The sequence below is a fragment of the Saccostrea cucullata genome, unplaced genomic scaffold (genome assembly GCF_032062105.1).
Source record: "Saccostrea cucullata isolate Sc308-1 unplaced genomic scaffold, CSIRO_AGI_Scuc_v1 ctg1911, whole genome shotgun sequence".
Lineage (NCBI taxonomy): Eukaryota > Metazoa > Mollusca > Bivalvia > Ostreida > Ostreidae > Saccostrea > Saccostrea cuccullata.
This window is the reverse complement of record NW_026921292.1, coordinates 21981-40859: the sequence shown is the minus strand read 5'-3', so window position 1 is coordinate 40859 and position 18879 is coordinate 21981. Positions and strand designations below refer to the sequence as shown.

The following is an 18879-nucleotide window of genomic DNA, read 5'->3' as shown; positions in this document are numbered from 1 at the left end:
GCTGATATAGATCTTATCACAAATATGGCAATTAAAGATATTTTATTTCATTATTACATGTTTCATATGCGTTTTTCTTTTCCTTTTCATATTCTGATTATGTATATCATATACTTGTCCTCTGACCTGAATTTATATTTTGTAAATATTCTTCATTGTCCTCATGTACCTGAAATGGTTTGAGTGAATAAAAATGATCTTGAACTTGAACGGGGCCAGGTGCCTTAAACAAAATATCAAATGTATATTTTGATTAAAAATATGTTATTATTTGATTTAATTTCCTATTCAATTGTACTTACTAGGAAAAATTTTGTATCTGTTAAATTACCATGAAATACATGTAGATTCCCCGAGGACAGAACCCTATAGAAAACATACCTACTACATGTATATGCCCCAAATAAAAAAAACAAACATTTGATGACCTATTATTTTATTTTTTTACTTTCTATGGAATTCTTGGTATTTTTTTTTTGTAGTGGATAATGTAGGTTGTTCCCCCTCCCCCACACTGAAATTGCTTCCTATGGGCCTGTTACATGTATTTGTTTATTCAAGCTAAATTGTTATTTTTTACATTCAAATATCTTAAAATAAGTTTTCCCTCTTTCATAGTGCAATAATGCTCCACAACAACTCCCTAGAGGAAGAAAAAATGATCATGCATGATTTTCTTCTTTCCATATTGACATACTTGTCACTTTTTACCCAATAATACAAAAGAGTTCCAACAAGGGAAGATAACAATTTAACTCCAGCAAATTGGTAACAAGGGGGTAAAATAAGCAAAGGAAAGTTATATGAAGTGTCCAAATCAGTTAGTCCTCTTCTAAAAAATATATTAGATTAAGAATCTTCTCTTTTTCTTTAAATATCATAGAAATAATCCAAAAATATGGTAAAAGACTGTTATTTAAAATATGTGAAATTGTAGCAAAATATGGTATTTCAAAGTTAATTTACAGCATGTAGAAATTATTTCCCAAGCTCAATATTTTAATACAGAGTAGACCTTAGATCATTCTTAAAGTAACAATTAATTTGATTTAATTTCAACCTTGGTCTTGAGAGAAACGAGCATCTAAAAATGGCTAAAAATCATTCTCCTTTATTTAGGATCTATAAATAGATGTGTAAAAAATAAAATATTCATTTGAATTAAGTTTTTACTCATTAATTGTGTTAATTGGACCATGACTTTGAAAATAAAACAAAATTTGAAATTAAACTGATGAAAAAAGGTAACTTTTCGACTTGATCAATTTGTATACATTTTCCATTGAATTTTGTGTGATTTTCCACAAATATGCAAATGAGCTGTTACTAAAAAAAAAAGAAGCAGGGTTCGACATTTTTTTGTGGATATTCTGACTTCTATCTTTATGTAGAAAATTTTAAGGCACTAAAAATTCCCAAGTTGCAACCTTCCATTTGGACGATTTTTTGAATTTTGCATGGTTTTCTCGCGGACTGGCTCTTAACAGGAATGGTTTTATTCTGAAGTAAAGCAAACAAATATTCCGAAGCGAGGAATCTGTGCACAGAAAAAAAAAACTGTGATCGACGCAACTCTTTTGTGTGATATAATCCATACTCAGAATGATAAATATTAATGTTGTTTAATGTAGAAGCACCTTAATATGTAGAAACATACATGGTATTGTGTAATATACGTTGTTTGTTTTAGAAATGGTCAAAAGCCTTCCTGGAATTAGAGTAATGATGAAAGTGACATCAGAAAATAAAAACAAAAGTGAAAGTGAAAGTAAATACATTGTGGGAGCAATCCTTGCATACAAGAAAACAGGAAATAGCGAAAACGTCCGTATTATACATTGACATTTTAAAAAAAAACTTTTAATCATTAATGTGTATCGATTATAAGATGTTCATTAGATTAAATTTTCAAATAAAATAGTTAATAAATAGTTCTTACTTATTTCTAATTAGGAATCGCTTTAAACATCACAAACGAAATATAATGTGTTTGGAAACAAATTACTAGCATTTGAATTCACTAGAAACTATTTTGAATTATTTTAGGTCCGAGTAAAGATCCAATGGGACGCTGAATTAAACACAGGATCCTTCAATGTAAGAAGTCAAGGGTCTTTAAATAACCAACAATTGCTTCTTTTCGACACAGGTAACATTCTTAGTCTTATTTTCATTTAAGATTTTTTTTAAATAACAAAAATGAATGTTTAAACTGCAATATTTTATGATTGAATACAGATAGTTTATATATTGAAGAACTGATAACTTTAAAACACACTAAGTAAATTGTTAACCTATTTTTTCCCTGTTTTTTTTTTTTATTCACCTGTTTCGTTCTTGAATTTATGCTTTAAATTTGATAAATGAACGTAATAGCTACCAAGTTATATGGTACAACCTAGGCTGGAACAGTTTATGCTTTGTATGTACCTCTTCGTATAACATGAGTATCTAATTGTAATAAGAATAAAGTAACCTTTTTTTAAATATATGTTTACCAATATCAGGTCATGAGCTCACTACATGATACACTTCGTCTCCCATATGATAATAATGGCAAAGTCAATATTATGCTATGAGTAACCCGAAATAAATGTCAGATGAAAAAGAAGAAAAATAGGACACAATCGCATTAAAGAATTTGTGAAATTAAATTTTATTCAATGTTATCGGAGGAGATGGGCATGGGTACCCTTCAATATTATAGAATAAATAAAAGTTTCGTTATTTTGCATTGGAAAACCCAAAATATGTTTTCTATCAAAAAGCAAAAAAGGAGGTGCACAATGGCACTTTATAACAAAGAATCTGAAATCTCATTTTTATTTCATTCAGTAGTATAAGAGGACTTGCGAATAAGAGATTGGTATCCTAAAGCATAACAGACAAATGCCCTGACAGACGCAATTCACGCAAGGAATATAAATATGTGAAGACAGTGTGAAATGTTTTATCTTTCAGGGCTTAAAACAGAAACTGAATGTATACGATGCAGTATAAATATAAAGGGGATTATTTGGAAAAATGAAAATAATCAAGCATTCTGTACTATGTGCTATATGAGGTTTGCAGATGAATTTATTGGCAAGTTTACCTGGGAATGTGGTAAAACGTTCTGGTAATTTTTGTTTACATTCTTCTCTATTTAAACTGTAATGTATAATGATTTCTACATAATAACCATTATCTCTATACACATGTAATGCAGTAAATGCATATAAAAAATTATAACATTTTCAATTCATAGTTAGAAGGATAATAAATACTGTATAATTTCATAAAGGCAATTTTCATATTATTATTTCTTTTCTTGATATTAGCTGTGTATTACTTTAGATGGAATGGGAAACAATTGAATTTACTGATTTTTTTTATGAAAGAAGTTAACATATACAATTATTTCAGTAAAGAATTATCCAGAAAAGAGGCACCTAACAAATGGACAGACGTACTGTTGTTTGTAGAGAACGAAAGTGTAAAGTACCAGACAATAGAAACGAAGAAGACATGCTTGTCTGTCTGTGGTTTTCGAAAAGGTTTCATCTTTAAATATATAAATATCAGTCGATAAAATCAAACCAGAACTGGGAGAACTATCGACAACAAAGAAATCTTGTAACCAAATTAAAGAACAAATCTATAAATCAATATTTTATTGAAAGGTGTCCTGGGGGACCAAAATCAAAAGATTTTTGGCCAACTGTGAAGCCTTTTTTAACAAATAAAGGGTCCCTCACACAAAATGATGTAACTCTGTCAGAAAATTCAAAACTTGTAAATAATCAAAATGAAATAAGTGAGATTTTTAATGATTTTTTTATAAATGTAGCCAAAGACATTGGAAATGCAGATGAAAAGGTTGATGAGGACCACCCAAGTATCAAGGCAATCAGAGAAAATACTCAAGGTACAACACAACCAAGTACATTTTCTTTCTCGCCCATTAAGGAAGATTTTGTCTATAAAAATATTAAAAAAATCAATGTAAAAAAGGCCACAGGTATTGACGGAATTTCTCCAAAACTTTTGCATATTGCTAATCCAGTTATCAGTAAACCTTTGACCAAAATAATTAATCTATCCCTGGTAACATCAACTTTTCCTGATCAGCTGAAAATTGCTCAGGTTACTCCAATACACAAGAAAAATAGTACCTTAGAGAAGGGTAACTATAGACCAGTGAGTGTCCTCCCAACAATATCAAAACTTTTCGAAAGAGCAATAGAAACACAGTTAACAAACTTTTTAATGACATTTTTAATCCTTTTTTATCAGCTTTTCGGTCAGGTTTCGGATGTCAGTCTACTCTGTTGAGAGTTATTGAAGACTGGAAATATGCCCTGGATAAAAATGAATACACTGCAGCTATTTCAATGGATCTTTCCAAGGCCTTTGATTGCCTTCCCCATGAACTACTTCTTTTGAAGCTAAAAGCCTATGGGCTATCTGTATCAGCACAAGAAATGCTTTATAGCTACCTCTCACATAGAAAACAATGTGTTAAATTAGGGCATCATGTTAGTGACATGTTAAACATCATTAAAGGTGTCCCACAAGGATCTATTCTTGGTCCCCTGTTATTTAACATATTTATAAATGACCTGTTTTTCTTTGTAGATAAATGTAACCTCTACAATTATGCAGATGATAACACCCTATCAAAGTCTGATAAATCTCTAGAACAGGTGGTAGCAGCTTTAGAACATGATAGTAGATCTCTCATTGAATGGTTCTCTTCAAATATAATGCAGGCCAACCCTGAAAAATTTCAGGCAATTTCTATTGGAAATAAAACACAAAGTAAAAACATTGTATTTGATTTAGATGGAATCAAAATTTCTTGTGAGGATGAAGTTAAGTTGCTAGGTATAACCATAGACTTTAAGTTGTCTTTTGATACACATATTACAAATATGTGCAAAAAGGCTGCAAGGCAATTAAATGTTCTTAAACGGTTAGGAAAGCACTTAACAAAGTTAGGAAAACTTACAATATATCACTCTTTTATCATGTCAAATTTTAGTTATTGCCCCTTAACATGGCATTATTGTACTGAGCAAAATACTCGCAAAATAGAGAAAATTCAGGAAAGAGCATTAAGATTTATTTACAAAGATTATAAAAGTTCTTATGAGAGTCTTTTACATAAATCTAAACTACCATCTTTGAAAACCAGAAGAATGCGTGCCATTGCTATAGAAACCTTTAAAATTTTACAAGGTTTAAGTCCTGTCTTTTTGCAAGATCTGGTTGTTTTTAAAAATAATTCATACAATTTTAGATATACAAATACTGCAGAGGTCCCAAGACCAAGAACAACAAGGTATGGGATGAAATCATTTAGGTATGAGGCAGCAAAGCTCTGGAACTCTCTACCCAATGAAGCCAGGCAATTCTCCTCATATAATCAATTTTCAAATTACATTTCAACTTGGTGCGGAGAACTAAATTGTAAATGCAGCTCTTGCAGACTTCAGACTTCTATGCCTCATACCTAATTTTCAGTTTTATAGATGATCGTCTTAAGATATTATTTATTTATTTTTTTTTTACAGTATTGTGCTTTCTTAACCTTTCCTCCTTGTTTGTGTGCATGACTTTTGTTTTAAGAACTTGTTGTTCTCTTATGTTGACTCTTTTATTTTCTTGTGTGTTGCTCAAATGTTTTGTCTTTTATTTCTTTCTTTTCTTTTTATGTCAGTTTATCAATGTCTTTGGTTACACTTGTGTGTTTAAATGAACTTCTGTCTTTGTGAACTTTAATGTGATATTTGTGCTCTTATGTGTAAATATGTACATTTTATTATAAATATGTTTTTATGTTTCTAGTCGGTAAAAGAGCTTTTTAGCTCATGTTCTCTGTTATGTGTATGTAGTCCGACTATAAATAAAATTTACTTACTTTACTTACTATCTTTTTGTATACTGAAAAGATATATTGCTTATAAGAAATTAAAGAGAGATAACATGAGAATATTGCAGCATAATTTACTTCTAATCAGCGAGTTGTATTTCATGTTTCAGCTTCCGGAATAGTTAAAAATGATAAGCTCATGGGCAAACTGACCCGGGATTCAATTCTACACCCAATGACTGTACAAAGTATCAATGGATCCATCTTTATGAGGGACATATGTGATTTGAAAATTCAGATCGGGATTGAAAAAAATAAAGATTGTCATTTTTACTATCAAGATCATTTACAACTTCTAGGGGAAGGTAACATGCTATTTAAAGGAAATTTTCTTTATAATACAAAATTTAAAAATGCATGAAATTGGAATTTTTTAGATTAGTTTTGTAACAAACTGAAAAGACACGTATTTTCTTTTCAGATGAAACAGAATTTTATGATGCACAAGTAAAGCACTTCGACAAGAATCAGGTCATATTTTTCTCAGGTTTTTTTTATATAAGATACAATGCGAAATTTTTCTTTATTATTACATTTTTTCACTTGAACATCTATACTGATCAAGAGTAAACATATCAATGGCGGAAAAGTTAAATCTAACTTTGTTGTTGATGTGTTGTTTTACGTTTGGATGTTACGCCCACCTCTTGAAATCAAGCCATACCGTTACAAGACCTTGACTGATATAGAAATTTCTTAATATATAATAGTAGCGCTCGCTCCATGATCGGGAGGTCGTGAGTTCGTATCTCGCCGCGACTAACCTAGTCATTAAAATGGGTAGCAACTGTTCCTTCGCCATGCGCTCGGCACTTTGAAGTGAAAGTTGCGGGTCCTTCGGATGAGACCTTAAAAACCGAGGCCCCGTGTCAGCGGCAGGCGTTGGCACGATAAAGATCCCTCACTGCTCAATGGCCCTGAAAGCCGAGTAAAAGTCAAAATTTGAAGCCCTTCACCGGCATACGGTGACGTCTCGATATGAGTGAAAAATTCTCGAGAGGGACGTTAAACAATATACAATCAATCAATAATATATATTAGTAAACAAATATTATCCAGAAAAATACCTTAGAAACTCGTATACTTCTAAACACACAAAAAATTACCGCACATAAAATTGTAATCTAAGTATAATTTTTGATATTGATAGGAACAAGTCTCTAAAATTCAAGTTCAAGTGTGGAAAAAAGAAGCCTCTGTGAGCTGGGAAAACTCTTATAGACCAGTTCTTCATTTCATCTTCGTAGACCAAAAGGATGATATTCTTCAGGACGTTTTGAATCTTCTAAGTATTCTATTTTATTAATTCACCTCTGGTCCAATCAAAAACTAAAATCAGTAAATACAACTTTTTAAAATTCAACAGTAAGCTGAGTGGAGCCTATCAGATATAGTTATAGCTAGCCTATGACGCTAATTTTGATTTACAAAATTAATCACAACATGTATTACCTTATATAAAAAAATATTTAAGCTTTGAATCAATACAGTTATTTGTAGCAAACAAAATTAACATTAACTAATTAACTATGGTATTGTTCGTTTGGCTTCGTTTATTGTTTGATGAATTCGTGCATCACAATTGTTTACTGCCAGTGGTAGTTGTTTATCCATATCAGCATACATTTGAACAGTAAATAAATTGTACAGGATATTCAATTTACCTGCTTTGATCTGAGTCCTGAGATATTTTTCTGGTAACCATAGGTCATTCAAGAATATCCTGTCACTTGGTTTATGACCAAGTTGTACTCTGGCACAATCGTCAAGAAAATATTCAAAGTTGTGGTGTGCATGAAAATACCAGAAAGGAAACAATTACCGTAAGTCTCTCTCTCTCTCTCTCTCTCTCTCTCTCTCTCTCTCTCTTATAAGTAAAACGCATTCTAAAGTTAAACTTTTTTATTTTAGAAATTGCTTGACAACAACTTTAGAATGTTCAAAGTTATGAAAGAAGAAAGTAGTATCAACAAAGATGAGAGAAAAGTAAAAGGAAAGAAAAAGAGGAAGGGACTCCTGCAAAGAAATAGAAATTGTTCCAACATCGGTTACTTTATTGACATTGCTGAACGTAAGATTCATTAAATTAACCCACCTTTTAAAACTGACTTTAATAAAAAAAAATTGATATAGGGGGAAAGAGATGTGTCTTAAAAAATGAGAATGTTGAAAAGCCACAAAGCATAGACATCATCTAAAAAATGGCCAGAGAAAATATATTATTGCGTAGCTTTTTACTAGAAAAGAAAATTGTAAGAAAACTGAGGTACCACTTTGAAACCAAAACCTACCAAAAAAGAAAATGTTGCAAATTTTGAGTATTTCTGGGATTAAAAAAATAACAAATTTCATTTTTTTTATTCGAAAATATTGTAATATAAACTATCCTTGTTTCAAGCTTTAAATAAAGACAGAGGGATACGAAGCACAGTTAAGGTTACTAATGGAAAAATCGGCGATTTTTAAGATAAAAAACAAATACTTTATAAAGATGGGCGATTCTTTTTAGGACTTCGATCACTGATATAAAAAAAATGTAATTTGGTTCACATCTACATGTTGAAAACATTTAGATGTTTGTTTAGACTTGTTGCATGATGTCGAACTCACACGATCTTTGCAATTATACTTGCAGTTTCGAGGTCATCTATAAATTCTAATATTGCTAGGGCATAACCAAATCAAAATCTTAGTTTAATTTATGATTTTTTTTCAACACTATCTGTAGCTTGTGGAAAGTGCTGCGAACCTATATAGATTACCCTTTTTAATTGCTAAAACATAATTTGTTGGGCGGCAGGTTGAATATTTTGCTGGTCAATTACATTGAATATAGCTATATTTAATTTATTTGCAAGATTTCATGAGGTTCGCAGCAATTTTCAAATACCTTGGCAAAATAATTAAGGGTACAATGTATGCCCTTTCAATAAATTGATTTATTACGGTCCTTCTATTACTTTTTCGTTGAATCTGCAGACAAACACACGACAGTATCACTTGTCTGGAGGATATACGGAGCGTTTATCAAATAAATAGTAAAGTAGACATTGCATCCAAGAGAACTGCTTTTTCTTTAACTGCAAATAATATTTTATTTCAGAATAAAAGATATTTTTCATTGTACAATAATGTGACTTGATCAGCCTCTCACTGCACAGCACTGTTAAGGCTAGAAAAAGGGGGCGGGACCTAATCTATACGGGAAAGATTTCCTGTGACGTCACACAAAAATATGACTTTTATGCATTCCTCATATTACCGAAAGTGAAATAATTTGCAATTTTTAACTGTATTAGCATAATAAACAATAAAACTTATCAATGCATTAATTAAAGTCGCTAGTTATTTCCCATACAGCTGGTTTTAAACAAATCACTGATCTAGATGAACTTCTCAATTATGACGTCATATTGGTAAAAATGACGTATTTCATGTACTGTGAGAGGCAGATTTGGGAATTATTTAACAATGAAAAATGCGTTGTATTATAAAACAGCAGTGGCGGATTTAAGGGGGGGGCGCACCCGGCGCGCCCCCCCCCCCCCCCCTAAAATTGTTAAAGTTAGCATAAATCAAATATGTCTACTTGGTAGACCTCATTTTCACCCTTCAAAATCTCTAGAATCCAGGAGCTTCCGGGGGCTTCGCCCCCTGGGCCCCCACCAGGGTTTTGCCCTGGACCCACCGGGGGCCTCAAGGCGGCCCCCAGACCCCTTGCCTAATTTTGGCGCCCCCCCCCTAACTCCAAATCCTGGATCCGCGCCTGAACAGAATATTATTTACAGGTTTTAAATAGGCTAATAACACAAATGTATATTCTATGTTTAGTGCGATTATTCATTAAGTATCAAGAGAATGTATTCAAATAATTCTGTCGTGTTTTTATGTTGAGTTTAGGTATATTTTACATCGAGGTGCCTCATTAATTCGCTCTTCCGCAAGGGCATACACTTAATAAATCTTATTCATTTTTTGGATATAAATAAAGGATTTGTTTCTTAATTTGAAAAGTGCTGCTGCTTTCTTTAAATCGAGAGCATGATTTTATCAGTACACAAAACATCTGGTAAAAGTCAAACATATTTCAACAGAACGCACATGTGCTGTTGTAATTATGGTATAACAAACCCGATCTATGATAATGTTATTTAAAACACAACATAAATGTAGCGTGGGAGAAATTTTCTAACAAGTCGGAGTGTTCAACTAGTGGTCAACTCTTGTTTTAAATGAAAATTTCAAAGTATTAGCAATCAACTAATGGTCAACTGAACATTTTATGCAAATCAGTTGAACGCTTTTCAGAACAAAATTCAACTTCTAATGGTCAACTGTTTTAGCTTGATCAGTTGACGAGTAGTTGACGACACATGTGGGATAGTAAACATTACCCGTAGAAATTAGACCCCGCCTTCTTACTGTAACCTTTACTGTGCTGCGTATCTTGTACCTAAATAAATGTTAATTTTACAGAGCAAAAAAAAATTATTTAAATGTTTACTAAAACTCTGTAAAGGCTTTATGCGGAATTTTAAAGCAACTATATATTGTGCTGAACCTGTTATTTTTTCCTTTTTCCGTGCACAAGGTTAGTTTTTTATCATCAAAACTTTAATTCAAGTATTAATGATAATTTCCTAATTATCAATGTCATACATGTATGCATTAAAGCTATGATTGATTTATTTCTTGATTAATTAATTGATGGATTGGTGTTATTGCTGTTTTTCCCTTATATGGAGACGCCACCACTTGCCGTCAGAGGGCTACATAATCTGACATATACTCGGCACTTACGGCGATTGAACAGCGGGGTGTCTTCTTTGTCCCAGCACTTCATGAGACACAGGACAACGGGGTTTTACGATATCATCCGAAGGGCCGGTTTCCTTGACCCACAGTGGGATTCGAACCCGCGACGAAAGGATCAACTCCTTCATTCTTGACTCTATTGCAGACGTCCTTACCAGTGCGCCACGCAGGCGACTAAATAAAGGTCAAAGAACATTCGTTTGGACACCCCTCCCCTAAAAAATGTCAAATATTAGACTTCTGAGGGTTTTAGGACTTAAATTTTCTTGTTGAAAAAAGAACTTACCCTGCAGATACAATACAAGATTTTTTGTTTGAATCAGCTCACTTACTATCACTGATTACGCCATTTTTAAGGTTTCTTTGGAGAAAAAGTTATGCCCGTTATTGTTACGTCATATGCAATTGAAGAGATGGAGAAATGCATTCAAGATAAAGCCAATGAGGCGGAAATACCAATTTTATCCTTCGAGGTGAGTTCATAAGAGTTTATTATTTGTAAACATCTATATTTTATTCATTTTAATGTCTCTTTTTGCATTGAAATAAAGTGTATAGAGTTCCCTTTTTTCTAAAATTATGAACCTGTGAATTTTAATAGGATTCTAGTTATGTGTCCGTATTATGGAGTTCAGAATCTTGCATGAAAAAAGGTAGTAAAGTGAAAGAAGAAAGTTCAAAAAGAGCAACAAATCTAAACACTGGTAAGTTACCTGTAGCCTTTGCAACTTTAATACTCAAAATGCTAAACAGTGAGCATTTTGTGCTGTACTGTCTGTCGTCAAGCTTTTTAGCTCACCTAAGCCGAAGGCTCAAGTGAGCTTTTCTGATCAAAATTTGTCCGTTGTCTGTCGTCGTCGTTGATGTCGTCGTTGTCGTAAACTTTTCACATTTTAATCTTCTTCTCAAGAACCAATGGGCCAATTTCGACCAATCTTGCCACAAACTATCCTTGGGTAAAGGGGATTCAAGTTTCTTCAAATGAAGCGTTATGCTCTTTTCTAGGGGGAGATAATTATGAAGTAGTAAAAAATTGATGGCATCTTTTTAAAAAAATCTTCTTTTCAAGAACTACTTGGCCAGGAAAAATGAAACTCACGTGGAAGCATTTTCTGGTCATGTACATTCAAGTTTGTTCAAACATGACCACTTGGGGCAGGGTGGGGCAATTATGGGGTGTTCGGAGTTTAACATAGGAATACATAGGGACATCTTTAAAATTCTTCTTCTCAAGAACCGCTGGGCTAGGAAAGACAAAACTCAAATGGAAGCATCCTCTGGTAGTGTAGATTCAACTTTGTTCAAAGCATGACCCCAGAGATATGTTGGGGCCATTATGGGGGGAGGTCAATTTAACATAGGAATACGTAGGGAAAACCCTTGAAATTCTTCTCAAGAACTGAGCCAGGAAAGATGAAACACATGTGGAAGCGTCCTCTGGTATTATAAATTCAAGTTTCGTCAAATCATGACCCACAGGGTTAGGGTGGGACCATGATAAGGAGTTAAAGTTTAACATACATGTAAGAATATATACTTGGGAAAATCTTTAAAAATCTTCTCAAGAACCACTGGACCATGGAATATGAAACTCATGTGGAAGCATCCTATCGTAGTGTAGATTCAAGTTTGTTTAAATCCTGACCCCCGGAGGTAGGATGGGGCCACAATTGGGGATCAAAGAGACGACTCATGCATTTAAGCTTTTTAATACAAAACTGCTTTTTGCTTTTTCTCCTAGCCACAGTGCTCAGGTGAGCGATATGGCCCCTGGGTCTCTTGTTTAAATATGAAAGGTACCTACGAAACATACGTATTTTTTATTTTTTTTAATATGAATGTTACGTACGAAACGCTTCTGAACAGACTAACATTCTTTTAAATTTTCATTTTGTAGAAGAAACAAGAAAATATACAGTCTCGTTTAAAATACAATCAGTTCTTTAGTGAAATGCTGACTGACGTTTTTTTTATACTTATTGTTAGGCCACTATTTACCATCTGAGTTGTCCAAGGATTTCCCCCTTTTTTTCGAAAATGACAAGAATCAAACGACAATTGTGACCAGTCAGCAAGAGATTCTCACTCCTCCATGGCACCTGATCCAACCTATAATGTTTTTTGGGTCCATGTTAGCTCTGCTCCATATTTGTATTGTATTATTGACTTTTAAGCCCTGAATTCTGAATTATGTTCTTATCTCCACATATTTCATTTGAAGAAAAACCTGTTAGAAAAAGTTTTATTGTATAATTTCTATTTGTCAGAGATTACTGTAAAAGCACAAATATTCGTTGGGGATTAAATTTCGTTTATTTCGCTGTTAATAATTAACAACGAAATTAAATCCCACACAAAATTTTATATGACCATATATTGATTAGGGTTACTTTCAAAACAACGAAATTAAATGCCAACGAAACTATTTTTGATAACAAATCAACAAAATTTTATCCAAACGAAAATTAGTGCCTCTACAGTAAATAAATACAATGGTGCAACATTACTAAAAACAAATCCAACCATTCTGACCTCTATTAGAAAAATTTGACTGTTTTTCAAATATATCAACAATAGCCGAATACATGTTAATTATTTAACATTTATCTATTCATAGGGATCTTATCAAAATGAAGTTGTTTTGTATTATTTCCATAATAACCTTTGCAAATATGCCACAAGTATCGCTTTTTTGCTTGCCTTGTAGATTGTTGCTTTCCCAGAGGATGTTTTTGTAAGAATATGTCATCAGTCAGTCCAAACAATAATTCTAAAACAGATGAAGATTTGCGTGTAACGGAAGCAAGTGAAAGTAACATGAATATGAGTCAGCCAATTACTTCAAAAGATAAGAAGTTAAAATTGGAAAATAAGTATGAAGTAGATCGGACCAAACCATGGATTGTGCGAGAGTGGCAAAAAGATCAAGCATTAGAAACTGATATTGATAACCAACGATGTTTGATATCCAAAGCAATCAATAAGGACTTCGTTCGCCTGGTAGCTTCAACTATTGTTGGTGGTAAATTAATAGCAAATACAATACACTTCAAAAAACTCAAATATATATCTATAATATAAATGAAAAGGGATTAAATAGTTGTTAGGGGTTTAATTTTCGTTGTTTTTGAGGTATGCCTGAATTTTTGACCACTACGAAATTCTATATTCATTACTACTAAAATTTTTCAACCTTGAAATCAAATCCCAAAAACCCAATATTTTTTTTCCTCAAACCTTTAAAAATTGACTCCATGAAAATATGTACAGTACACGTACCACGAACTTATTACTTAATGGGGATAAAAACCGCTTGCACAAAATTATTGATTCTTTATTTTCCAATAAAATACACTTACATGTATAAAGGAATCTAAATGTATATGTGGCATTGCGTTTTCATGCATACTAGTATACAAAACCTGCATTTTGTATTTTACAATGAAATACACTTACACGCATAAAGGAATCTTTTCATACATACTAGTATACAAAACTTGTATGATGTGAGATGAATTAAAGGCATACGGAACTTCTGAAGCTAAAAGTAAAACTGTTTATTCAGCAATGAATAATTGTGTATTTAAATGATGGTTACGTTAATTCATTGTTATGATCTTTTAATCTTATTCTCCTAATAGTTGTGATTCACAAACTGAAGTCCCTACGAAGAAGATCACAAACAGTTCCGGCAAGTATATTCCAGATATATTAATTAAAAGTTGGGCTCTCTCATCCTGTCTACCCATAAGTGTATCAAACTTGTAATCGTTGTAACATCCAGTTTTTAGATTTGCAATAGGAATCTGAATTGTGAAGATAACGAAAGTTTATAAATCTTAGTCTTTAAATCTCAACAGTTCACTGATACAGTACAAATCTAGAGTAGAGCAAACGAGTCTCTCTTAAAACATGACATCTTAGATCAGGAGGAAATGGGATGACTGAGCATCCCCTGCCGACTGGTCACATCTGCTGTGTGCTCCTTGGCATGATCTGATTGATTGATTGAATATTGTTTAACGTCTCATTCGAGAGTTTTTCACTCATATAGAGACGCAAGCAGTGAAAGGTTTTCAAATTTAGACCTAGACTCGGAACTCAGGGCCATTGAGCAGTGAGAGTTCTTTATCACGCCCACCGTGACACGGGGCTTATGTTTTTAGGCCATATCCAAAAGACCCGTGACTTTCACTTCTAGTGCCGGGCGCTTTGTGAACGAACAGTCACTGCCTATGTTTAGGTCTTAGGTTTGACACGGTTCCGCGAACGAGAATCGAACCCCGGCAGGCCGATTACGAAGCGAATGTCATGATCTGGAAAATAACGGGAAAATACATCGACAATTAAGCGTGTAAATAACGGTCTCTCAATTAGTATGTAAAACGTCAATCAGAATTAGACGGATAAATTGGGTAGGACTAGGTAGGACTAAGAATTGTATCAACTATGGAAATTAAGAATTGTAGTTATTTAATGAGATTTCTTGCTTTATCAAGTTACTTTCCCCGCCAAAAAAAAAAAACATTTCAAAAAGCATGCTCTTGCGTTTCGAATTAACTGGAAGAAGAACTTTATATGGTGTGATAAGGGTATATAACTTAACCTGACGAGTGACAAATTGAAGCCGTCAGATTTATCACAATGTCATAAAACAAAAAGAGATATACATGTATCCACTAAACGTAGAGACGAGTTTTTGTGATTGATTGACCACAGAGAGATTTTTTTTTTCCCTACAGAATCTGTTTTATCGATGCTGCTTTAAGGTAGGACACAATAGATAGGCCAAAAATTTCCTTAAATTCAATTTTTCTGAAACTTTGCTATTTTGTTCTAAGATACAAAATCTCTCTTTATATATGATATGAAAGAAATTCAACCACACATTTTTTGCCCACATAGTCCGAAAAATGGCCTATCAGACCCCTGTAAGAAGATTGTGAAATCAGACATTCGACTTCAAAATGAGCCTTATTTTAGAAATTTTATTTCATTAATTGATCTATTGCAAATTTGTGTAATACTTTTAAAAAATATAACCTTTTTGTTACTTTAAATCAGTAAGTCAAATTGATACTGGAAAATTAGAGTAAGATATAAAGTAAAAATAGAACATACATAGCATCGGAATTAAAAGTTCACCTGTAAATATCCTACAGTTTTAGTGTTCTTCAGAGAAAATGTATAATTCAATTTTTACAAAAAATCAACAGAATATTTCAAATGGGTCTTAGAATAAAATGTGTAAAAATAAAGAAAATTGAACCGGTGGTTTCAGATATTTTGGCGATAAAAAAATAAATGGCAAAAAACTAAGAGATTCAGTAGATGACGTCAAAATATTTGACCTTTGACCTCTTGATATGACCTTGACCTTTGTAGTACATTAAGAATGGATACTCCGTATATATGTGTCCAAATATCAACCCTTTACTATTTATGGAACAAAAGTTACACTGCATTTTGTAATAGACTGTTACATGGATGCTTGTTTATTGCACTTAGATAGCATAAACACAGACCAAAATGTAAGCCCACAAGTGACCAATATGTAGGATTCTCCGATGTTTTCACAAAATATGACACAAACATACCAAAACTTATTATTTTTCTTACAAGGATCATTCATTGTTGTCAAAATAGTAATATAATTCTTTTTTTTCTCCGGTACTTTTTACAAAATTGGTTAAAATAAAATCCATGGGTGTTTTGTTCTACCTTAAATGAAAACAAAAACACATCTTATTTTGACTGGACACAATTAATACCCATGGAAATAATCACAGGCTGTAGAAAGTCGTCCTATTAAACAAATGAAAAACAATTTCTACAAAAAGATTGAACAGAAAAGAAAGATATGGAGATAACGAACAGTATTCAATATCAAAGTTCATAAAACAAAATAAAATGGGACCGGAGCAAACACGGACCTCCGAAACATCAGAGGTAGGATCAGGTACCATGGAGAAGTCAGCATACCCTGCTGATCGGCCACACACGTCGTGTGTTCTTTGTCGTGATCGAAAAATAATTTAAATGTTTTGCAATATATATCCATTACGCTTGTATAGTAGATATTCAATTTTCTTTTGAATACGTTAACTTTTTTCTTTTAAATATAACACATCTGCAGAGAGGAGAAATGCTGCTCTATGTTAGAAGTCTTTCCTGTCAGTTATTAAAGGACGGTCAATGGATGTTTCCAGGGGAATACATCAGCACACTTAAGACTTTGGATGATATATTCAATCAGAAATCAATCGAATATATTTACGAAAAGGTAGGGATTTTTTCAAATATCTACATATCTGGGGGGTTTTTATTTCTGCAGACCTCACATTGTTCTGCTAAATTCGACAGTGATGTCTTATACTCGGAGAATTTTTTCATTCTGTTTAAAATTCATCATAATTTCTTGTTTCAAAGACGCGTTTAATATAAACTTTTAAATTTAAAGTGTAATCATGCTTGGTAAATTTAATTCTACAATGATAATGTATCTTGCTATTTCATGGCAAATATTTTCCATGGAACAGAATATGAAGAATGAATTCAAATCCGGTCTTTGGGAAGAATTAAGGACAGCAACAAAATCAACATACCGTCCACCAAAAATTACAGAAGGTAGTGTTTGATAAATAAACTAAATAAGCAATTAGAAAGACAGATAATGAAAATTTTAAAGCACAGTAATTTTGGTGACCTCTTTCATACCAGTAACTAAAATTTAGTTTTTACACTTCCTCTAACGATGGAAATTTCCATCTATGTGAACAATACAAGGATTTAATCGTTCAATGGGGGAGTCCTAATCCCCCTAGGCACCAGAGGCCCGTTTTACAAAAGAAAAGAACTTACGACTAAGACCAAAACTTCAGATGATTGAAACATTCTGCAAAAAATGATAATTATGTTCAAAAGTTTTAGTTTAAAAATACAGTACCGACCAGACCCAACCTGACACCAAAGCAGTCCCAGAAAGCAGTCCCCGGGACTGCTTTGGGACCGCGCTGGGACTGCTGTGGGACTGCTCTGGGACCGCTGTGGGACTGCTCTGGGACCGCTATGGGACTGCTTTGGGACTGCTATGAAAAGCAGTCCCAGCAGTCCCAGCTGCCCCCGGGACTGCTTTCTGGGACTGCTTTGTTCACTCATGTGTGAAAAAGGTTCTGAGTGACATGATAGCTCCGCCCCCTTGTGTATTCTGAATTTGCAGGCTCCCTGTTGTTTTGTTTACTTGCAGCAGAGAGGAGTTTAAACTGTTTAATAAGCAAGGATTTCTTACATTCTTTTAATAAGTAGAGATTTTTATAGTTAATTGATATTTTCAAGGACTGTATATTTACACAAATTAATGTTATTTAGAATAAATAAAAAAAAAGTTGATAAATAAGGAATTCATGAAAAAAATTTTATCCCTAAAAATAAACTACAAGTTTACGAGAAAATTGCTACATGTGGGCCTTTTTAATTATTTAATGTTAAATTTTAATATGTACTCAAAATTTGCACAGGTACTAATTAAAAATAATCATTACAGTTAGATATAAAATGTTTTTTATTAAAAATGCTACACATTTTATAAGGACCACGCTAAAAAAAAAAGAGTATTCCATATAACCCTCAAATAAAACCCAACAATTTATTAAATGACCATGAAATAAAATTATGCTACTATTCTCCCGTAACATAAACTATGTGAATAATCATTGGGGAATTAATGAATTACCGGTAGCTTTTAATTAATAAACAAGTTATTAAAAGAGTACATGTATATTTATTTTAAAAAAATGAAAATACCGGGAATTGTGATTTATTTCTTTTTTGTTTTGCTAGTGTTTACCTGGCCGATTAATGTTTATAAGATGGTATCAACACCCATTGTTTCAATCGCCTTTGGGCAGAAAAATCGATACATGTTATTTGGGTATTTGTATCAGTGTTACACATCATTGAACATGCTGGTAAACAATGACCCTAATTTCAATGTATTTAATGCGAAAAAAGTGATAAATGAAATGTGTTTAAATTTCTTTCGGGATAATTAATTTTGAACATAATCTGAAGCTTCCATTCTGGTGATTTACAGATGTACACTCTAACATTTACAAATAAAACACTTAAAACTGAGTTTTATAGAACTAGGC

At 32.8% G+C, this 18879-nt stretch overlaps 1 protein-coding gene across 3 annotated transcripts in view; it reads left to right on the top strand.

Annotated features, from left to right (window-relative positions):
* The first annotated feature begins 1697 nt into the window (after positions 1–1697).
* The window catches only part of LOC134259647 (uncharacterized), a 35822-nt gene continuing 18640 nt past the window's right edge, over positions 1698–18879 (top strand). For 2 of the 3 annotated variants that reach the window (XM_062742248.1, XM_062742246.1), the window contains exons 1-15: positions 1698–1824; positions 2047–2149; positions 2962–3118; positions 3406–3536; positions 6025–6219; positions 6336–6385; positions 7065–7203; positions 7622–7737; positions 7826–7985; positions 11087–11202; positions 11331–11433; positions 13437–13751; positions 14371–14420; positions 16866–17012; positions 17269–17356. In XM_062742248.1, the coding sequence (XP_062598232.1) occupies positions 1723–1824; positions 2047–2149; positions 2962–3118; positions 3406–3536; positions 6025–6219; positions 6336–6385; positions 7065–7203; positions 7622–7737; positions 7826–7985; positions 11087–11202; positions 11331–11433; positions 13437–13751; positions 14371–14420; positions 16866–17012; positions 17269–17356 (1972 nt within the window). In that variant the 5' untranslated portion in view covers positions 1698–1722. Of the gene's footprint in view, positions 1825–2046; positions 2150–2961; positions 3119–3405; positions 3537–6024; positions 6220–6335; positions 6386–7064; positions 7204–7621; positions 7738–7825; positions 7986–11086; positions 11203–11330; positions 11434–13436; positions 13752–14370; positions 14425–16865; positions 17013–17268; positions 17357–18879 lie in introns of all 3 variants that reach the window. The other variant, XM_062742247.1, reaches the window with a different exon arrangement.